This window comes from Carlito syrichta, unplaced genomic scaffold, assembly GCF_000164805.1.
Source record: "Carlito syrichta isolate Samal-C Ts95f unplaced genomic scaffold, Tarsius_syrichta-2.0.1 Scaffold306510, whole genome shotgun sequence".
NCBI lineage: Eukaryota > Metazoa > Chordata > Mammalia > Primates > Tarsiidae > Carlito > Carlito syrichta.
The window spans coordinates 597,965-606,894 of NW_007250606.1; the positions used below are offsets into that span (position 1 = coordinate 597,965).

Here is an 8,930-nt window from a genome sequence, read left to right on the forward strand (position 1 = left end):
CAGTCATATTTTTACCTTTTAAATAAGTTTTTCTTCTCTAAGTTTTATTAAAATTGTGTTTTATAGATAAAAATATTACATAGATCATGGCCTTAATTTTAAAAAATGAACTTTTAATTTAGTAGCCCCTTTTTACGTAGAGCTCATTAATGTACACAACTTTTTTTGTTGTTTTTTGGTTTTGTTTTTTTGAGTTAGAGCCTTACTCTGTTGCCCAGGCTAGAGTGCAGTGGTACACTCACAGCCATCCCAGTGTTGAACTGCTGGTCTCTGGCAATCCTTCCATCTCAGCCTTCCAAGTAGCCAGAACTATAGGCGCACTACCATGCCCGGCTAATTTTTGATTTATTGTAGATATGAGGTCTTGCCAAGTTGCCCAGGCTGGTCTTGAACCCACGGACTCAGCAATCCACTCACCTTAGCCTCCCAAAATGCTGGGATTACAGGCTGAGCCACTGAGCCTGGCCAAAACTTAAAAAAAATTTTTAAATTATTATGGGTACCTAATAGGTATATATATTTATGGGACAAATATGATGTTCTGATACATGCATATTATGTATAATAATCACATCAGGGTATTTGGAGTAACCATAATTTCAAGCATTTATCATGTCCATGTATTAGGAATATTCTGATTCTACTCTTTTAGTTATTTAAAAATATCAGTATATTGTTGACTATAGTCACCCTATTGTACTATCAAATACTAGGTCTTATTTATTCTATCTGACTATATTTTTGCATCCATTAACCATCCCGCATTCCCCCAATCCTCAGCCTCTGGTAACTGTCATTCTGCTCTGTTTCCATGAGTTCAATACTTTTAATCTTTAGCTCCCATATATGAGTGAGAACATAAGAAATTTGTCTTTCTGTGCCTAGCTTATTTTACTTAGTGTAAAGAACTTTGGCTGTACTGTTAGTTTGCTTAGCATATCCTTCATGGACAGATCAGTCCAAATCAAAGTAAATTACCAAAGTAATATATTAGTAGAGGCCTAATTAATATATTGCCATTTTTTTAGATCATTAGTTCAATAGAAAGACTATATATAAGGGTGCAGTGGTACACACCTGTAGTCCCAACTACTTGGGAGGCTGAGGTGGAAGGATCGCCTGAGCCCAGGAGATTGAGGCTGTGGTAAGCCATGATTGGGCCACAGCACTCTAGCCTGGGTGTCAGAGTGAGATCCCAACTCAAAAAAAAAAGAGAGAGAGAGAAGGAAAACTATAAGGCTGGGAAATTCAAGACCCTTCTCTCTTACTAATATGGCATGTAACATGAATGATTTGTTTCTTGTTGTTAATTGACTGATAATGCCTGTTCTCTTTATCACAGAAGTGTATTGATGGTCAAAATTAGAAAGTATGAGTGGGGACACCTCCCCAAAACAGAATTCATTTATTTAAAAATATATCTTTATTCTTGCATGTTTCAACTTCAATCACCTTCAGAGTACTCTGTTTGATGCAGTACATCTATTGAGATTTTTTTCACTACTCAGAACAGATTTTGAACCCGTCAATTTTGATGCTTTTTTTTGTTTATGCCATTTTTTGTTTCGCCTCTTACACATTAGCAAAACATTTCCCTCTGAGGACTTTTTTTCATCTAGGGAAACAAAAAGAAAAGTTTATTGTTAGCTCAGGGTGAGATCAGCTGAATAGGGAGGGTGGGGCACAGGGGTCATGCCATTTTGGGGCAAAAACTGCTGAACAGCCGGGCGTGGTGGCTCAGCCTGTAATCCCGCGCCTTTGGGAGGCTGAGGTGAGCGGATTGCCTGAGCCCGCGGGTTCGAGACCCGCCTGGGCAGCGAGACCTCATCTCTACAGTAAATCAAAAAATCAGCCGGGCATAGAATTACATGCCTGTAATTCCGGCTACTCGGAAGGCTGAGGCGGAAGGATCGCCGGAGCCCAGCAGGTCGAGGCTGCGGTGGCCGGGAGTGGCCACTGTACTCCGGTCTGGGCAACAGAGTGAGACTCCAACTCAAAACCAAAAAAAACCAAAAAAACCAAAACTGCTGAAACCACAATGTGGTGTGGGCAGATGCATTTGTAAATTTTGTAAATCACCTATCATGAAATGGGTAAACACATTGAAAGAATCTCAAAAAAAATTTTTATTGACGCTGAAGGCAACCTCTCACAATGTTAACTGGTACACTGATGCCAATAGGTTCCTAGAACACTCACCTAGCAGGGGAAGGCTACACTACAAGGAATCTGCCCTCCAAAAAATAATACAGGTTTTTTGGGGGGTCTCCCCTTGTATTTATTGCCTCTTTGAAAAAAAGTTAAATATACAAACATAGATATTATTTTATTATTATATAGTCTTTTAGTAGCACTTTTTTATTCTTTTTTTTTTGAGTTGGAGTCTCACTCTGTCACCCAGACTGGAGTGCAGTGACTGCTCCCGGCCACCGCAGCCTCGACCTGCTGGGCTCCGGCAATCCTTCCGCCTCAGCCTTCCAAGTAGCCAGAATTACAGGCATGCACTACCACGCCCGGCTGATTTTTTGATTTTACTGTAAAGATGAGGTCTTGCCTGCCCAGGTGGGTCTCGAATTTTTTTTTTAATTTATTGTAGAGATGAGGTCTCGCTGCCCAGGCGGGTCTCGAACCCATAGGCTCAGGCAATCCACGCACCTTAGCCTTCCAAAGGCGCGGGATTACAGGCTGAGCCAGTGAGCCCGACTCATTTTTTTATTCTAAATGTTTAATATCATTGTGGAATTTTGAAAGTTAGGTAGAAGAAATATAATTGTTATATTGGACTTTTTTGTTAAGAGCTTAAAATTGAGAGAACTATACTATTCTGTGTCTTCATGCGGATTATGAGTTGTTTGTACATATATTTTCTGATGACTTTTTCTAGCCCCTAAGTCTCCAGAGTTACATTTGGAGCCTCTGAACTGTACCACCATTTCTGTGAAGTGGCAACAAGATACTGATGACACAGCTGCCATTCAGGGATACAAGCTGTACTACAAAGAAGAAGGGCAGCAAGAGAATGGGCCTATACTCTTGGATACCAGAGACCTTCTCTATACTCTCAGTGGTTTAGGTGAGTGAGTCTGTACTTTGCTTTTCCTTTTCTTTCTTCCTCTCTGACAAACTGGAGAATATGTTATTGGATACAAGAACTGATGTGGCGGTACAAAGAAAATAATCTATTTTATAATGTCAGTGTATATATTCTACTGCTAAAAAGCCAGTGACTGGTCTTTGACTTACTGTTGTGAGTCAACTGGCAAAATGTCAGGTAGCCATGACACCTTTCTTTCGTTCTCCAGCTCTGGGAATCTGCTTTTCTTTCTAGAGTTCACTCTGAAGAGTGAGATCCTGATCAATTATTGTGAGTATATGGTGGAATGTAGACTAGGAATTAGTACAGGGATACCACCAAATGATTAAGTGATACTCAGAAGTTAAGTTTAACTTGTAATTTGTCTGAGAGTGCTATATGATTATAAATTTATGTATGATTACTAATCATATGTAAAATAATGCCATTAATGCCCTTACATATGACCCATGTAACTGTAAATGTTTACTTTATGTAGCTTTAACTCAGGAACACTGGAGAAAAAGCACTTAACTTTGTGTTTGGGTTTATCAGTGGTCTGAAAGACACTGTTTTATTTCCTAGTCTTCGTATCTTTATAATATGAAAGGAATTTCATGATGTGAACATGTTTAGTAGGAAGTAAAGAAATTTAAATCTAAAATGCATACATGAGCATAAACAGATATAAACTCACCAAGATGTAAAATGTACACTTAGCTATTTTTTGCCCATGAGTAGATTTTCACCCTTAAGTGTGAAGCTGTCCATTTGATTATGAAGACCAGCAAGATACCTACTGAATTGCTGTAGCACCTTCTGCATATGTTAGAATTTTGCAAGGCACTTTGGCTTTTCCCTCCACAGACTGCCCTTTGGAGGTGAGAGAAGATAAGAGGCACAGCAGTCCCACCATGGGCATCTTCATTTCCTTCCCTGACCTCATGGTAGCACAAACTGTGAGAGAAGTATTAGATTTGAGACCCTGCACAGTGAGAAGCGGTGATGGGAATCTGTTTTCAGAGACAGGGACACGGAACTCCATCCTGTAGTTCTTTGTCATACTTTTCCAGATGGCATTTTGCTTATAATCTTGCATCAGTTTTTAATTTAATCTGATTTGGTTAAATGTTTTCACTATTGATCTTTGTAAACACAGATTTATAAACAATGAGGAAAAGTTACATATGAACCAGGTTGCTCTTCCTTAAGCCACTGAGATGATGTTAGCCCAACCTACTGTCACCAAAGTCAGCAACGTTTATTTTTAGCCCTAGCTTCTCATTGTGCCCTCTTCATACACATGTCATTGAGTTGAGAAAAGTTTACTCAGTGTCAATTAAGAAACAGGATTTGAGACAATTGTTGATGAAGAATCATAGGTTAAACTCAGTATTTCTAATTTCCTCACTGTTAAGGAAATAGACATATGCAGAAGATACAAAGTACATTCCTAGAGTGCTTTTCTTAAACATGCATTACAGAGAACTTGTTCTATACAGATGAATAATTTATTAGGAAAAAAAACCAAAATAATGCTCTCCTTGTGTAAAGTTTAGAGAAGCATTTTATTAAAATGTTGGCAATTAAAAGAAACTCTTTAACATTTAAAAATTTTCTACAGATTCCTATATATACTAAGAGGAAGACCTATTGATTTGTGTTGAACTTTTTAATCATCTCTGAATAATAGCTTTCAAAACTATAGACCTTTTTTCCTTTGTTTTAAAAAATAAATCATATATTACTGCCTTTTTCTTATGTTGTAAAATCCATTTTTTATGCTATTTGAGGTAACTCCATTTAAAATCACTTTTTAATGCATAAATTAGAAAATTATTTTGTTACACTCAGTATACCATGTCTATTAAAATAGCTCTATGTTTCTTGACTATGGAGTTGGACGGAGTAGTTGGACTAATTGCAGTTCAGGGAAATGGAGGCCTCTGTTGCAGCTGAAGGAGCTTTCTTGTTGGACAGCAGGTTCTGCACCCCTGGAGCTGCCAAGTCACGGCTGGCTGAAACGGCAGACTAGCAAGGATGCAGTTGTGTGGATTCTAGCACTGTACAGCAGTTGACTAGATCCCCTTCAAGGTTCCTTTTAATCTTGAGACCCCTAGGTTCTAGCCTTCCTTTTCTAGAAAGTCAGTGTTGAGGCTTAGCCAACCAAGCTGATAGCAGGCAAATATGTTTTAACTCACCAAGCAGGCAAGTGTTAACAGCTCTCCTTTCCTTCTTACTTTTGGACATTGGGAGGGCAGTATGTCCTGTTAACTGGACAACTGACCATCTGTGACCATTTTTAGTGAGAGCATCTGGCGGTAGCTGCCTGTTTAACAGAGAATGATGTGTCTAGAGGGCAATAGGTTAAGGGAATCCTATCTGTGTCTTGCATGGTGAATACTTGCTTTCACTGAGCTTTGGCACATTAAAGATACTCTAACTGGAACTAGATTTACTAAGTGGACTTGGAAATGAAATTTAAAGGCTTCTGTTTGCTGATTCAGTGTCAATTTGAATAATAAACTGATGCCTCAAAATTTCATTTTCATACTAATCCTCTTTCTGATACCCTTACACAAATCTTTTTGTTTCCATTTCAGGTAATTAAGTTTCCAATTTTAAAAGTGTATCATTGGGACACATTCTCCTTGGTAATACACACAGTTCTTTTATTCTAAAAGAAAGAAAATGATGAATAAATTTATATATTTCAATTCACTTAACAAGCATTTTCAAATGTTTCTAAGTAAGACTTATTACTACATAAAAAGATATAACATGTAACCTCTGCTTAAAACAAGGATTAAACCAAAATATATTTAATTGACTGACTTTTCCAATTTCCCCCCAATTTCTCATTAACTGAATTTAATTGCACCTAGTAATGAAGGTTATTTTAGAAACTTTTACTCTAAAACCTCAGGTCCCTGAGATATAGTTTTTTAAAGTAGCTAAAAAGATTCTTGTGTCTTTAATAGTATAATATAAATATTGGCAAAGTAATGGAAATAGTTTTATGTTAGTTCAGTTTTAAATTAGAACTGGCTTACTTTTGGGGGGTTGGCACAAAGTATTTGCCTGTGATTTATTATAAACTATGTGTGATTTATTCTAAATTGTAGTTTGATATTTGCTTCAAGATTTTGCATCTTTGTAGCGATTAATTTCACTTAGTTTGTTTTCTTTGGCACTTTCAATGTTTAGCTTACTTACAAGTAGAATTTTAAAATGTTTTATATTTATCACACAATAAACTGAAACAAAATTAATAATACTCTATTCCCCATTAATAGACTGATTGAAATAATGTATTCCCTTTTTTATCTATGTATTTCAGAAATTGGCTTTAAATTCTGAAGTTAGAGTTTCTTATTGCAGAGGGACTATTTTCATGAGCTAACTGTCAGAAAATGAATTGTTCAGTTTTTATATAACAAAATGAAAAAGGGGAGACTGTTGTTAGTTTAACATTTAGGACACTGATGTTAGATCATCTTTAAGTTTTATTTTGCCAAAGAATTTGTTTAATTTTTGAAATTTTATTTCACAGCAAGCATGATTAGTGAGCATGAGGTTTAACACCAAGTATTAAGATCCAAAACATTTAAACTCTTTAGTAATATATGTGGATTACTTGCACATTCCAAACTCACAGATTATTTACATTTATGTATGTATGTACGTATGTACGTATGTGTGTATGTATGCTTTTGAAATACATAGTTGGAATCAAAAGAAACTGTCTTTAGTTAATACTGTAATGTAAACTTAGAGTCTCTTAGCCAGGTTTGTATAAACAAATTCTAAGTCAGATATCTGGGTATTATTTTTTTACCATAATAGAATAAGATTTGTTTGTGTGGTTGTATAACTCAAGAAAGAAAATCAAGAACTACCAAATTGATAGAGTTGTAACCTTGCCTTCAGTTGGGGCAAGAGAAGATTTTGTGATGCAAGAGACCACTTGAATTGGAGAAAGTTCTTGTGAACTTATAATATAGTTGTTTTTACAACCTTATGACTGCATTCCTTATGATGGAGTCCAAAATGCACTATATTTTATAATAAAATTCTTCTACTCCTGCAATAATTTCAAGTATATTTTTCCATACTGACTTTTAGCCTGTAAATTCATTTCAGATAATCTGGTGCCTGATTAACTACCAGCTCAAATATTATCGATACTAGAACTCTTCATTCTAAAGTAACATATAACTAACAATAGAAACATCATTAAGCATTTGTCCAGATTATCTTTTACTTAATAAAGCCACATTGATTTCTATGAGATCACTTTGCATTTATGTTTTAACAGATCATTTTTAGGATCACTGTGAAAATTCCATTAACTCTATTACTGCTGTTTACCACAGGCAAGATATTTGGGGATATACCTTAAATTTTTTTCTTCTCTTCATTCTTCCAGTGCTTTACCACAGTTAATTTTCCTTTTTTGTGAAAATAGTTCCCCTAAACAGTACTTGACTCACTCTAAGTCAATAAGTTATTCTTTCTTATTTGTGTTTAATCTATTATCAAGCCAAAACATGCTGAATCTTCACATTAGGAAATGCTTAACATCTTCTTAATTTGTCAACAGAGCAAAAATGTTTGAATATTCTCCACAGTATCTGAAAATGCCAAATATGATTGATATTCAACTCAACTTTTAGAACTTTTATAGGAATCACATGGCACTGACAGTTAAAAGAAAAATATCAGTTAAGTAAGTTTCAGGTCTGCTACTTGGATTTGACTTCAAATTTCATAACTTATTAATAAATCAAATCCTAGCTGTTTGCCTAACCTTTTAGATCGGAATAATATTAATAATAATAATAGCTATTTTAGAATGTTAGGAAGATTAAATGGAATAATAAACATAAAAATTAGCAGAATGCCTGGAAAATTGTATTATAAGTTCTCACCAGAGGTTAGCTGCTGTTGATGTTGTTTTTAAAATTGTTATCCTCCCAGGGTAGAGTCTGTATTTTTAAAATGTGTGCCTGTTATTTAAAAAGAAATTTTTATCTCAAACCAGGTGACACAGGGACCTAAGTAAGGCCCAAACCTTACCTGTACAATGATCATTTGTACGTCTAACCGTGTATTTTACACCACACCTTTAAAATAAAACTTAACAAAAAAATTTTCCCAAGTGATTTACCATGATCACTATATTTGAAAACCAATGCTTCATGAGCTTTAATATGTGTATGAATTACCCACAGATCTTGTTAGAACACAGATTGTAATATTCAAAAGGTATGGGGGGGGGTCTGAAATTTGCATTTCTGCCCACTTTGAGAAATGTAAGCATCTGGACTAGGGATAGGCAACATTTTTCTGTAATGGGCCAGACGGTAAATACATTAGTCTTTGTGAGTGTTGTGGACCAAATGTTTGTCTTCCCAAAATGTGTATGTTGAAGTCTTAGCCCCCGATATGACTGTATTTGGAGATAAGGCCTGTGAAAAGATGATAAAGGTTAAATGAGGTCATAAAAATGAAGTCCTAATCCAATAAAGCTGATGCCCTTACAAGAGGAGAAAGAGATACGAGAGAGCTCAGTCTTCACCATGTGAGGACATAGCAAAAAGGCAATCATTTGCAGCCCCTCGCCAAAAACTGAATCACTCCGATCTTGATCTTGGAGTCCTCAGCCTCAAAAACTATGAGAAAGTGAATTTCTGTTCTTTAAGCCACTCGGTCTGTGGTATTTTCTTATGGCAGCCCAAGCACTCTGTCACAAGTATTCCACTCTGCGATTACAGCACAAAAGCAGCCTTAGAAAAGACACAGCCGGGCGGGTGGCGGCGGCACCATGAGCCAGGCCGGGTGCTTCCAGTGGCCG

General features: G+C 36.2%; 1 protein-coding gene and 1 pseudogene across 1 annotated transcript in view; both read left to right on the forward strand.

The window, feature by feature from the left end:
- Positions 1 to 8,930, forward strand: part of PRTG (protogenin) — a 127,189-nt gene that overhangs the window by 75,268 nt on the left and 42,991 nt on the right. The window contains exon 11 of the mRNA XM_008063063.2: positions 2,885 to 3,073. Within this exon, the coding sequence (XP_008061254.1) occupies positions 2,885 to 3,073 (189 nt within the window). The remainder of the gene's footprint in view (positions 1 to 2,884; positions 3,074 to 8,930) is intronic.
- The window catches only part of LOC103265392, a 6,055-nt pseudogene continuing 1,112 nt past the window's right edge, over positions 3,988 to 8,930 (forward strand).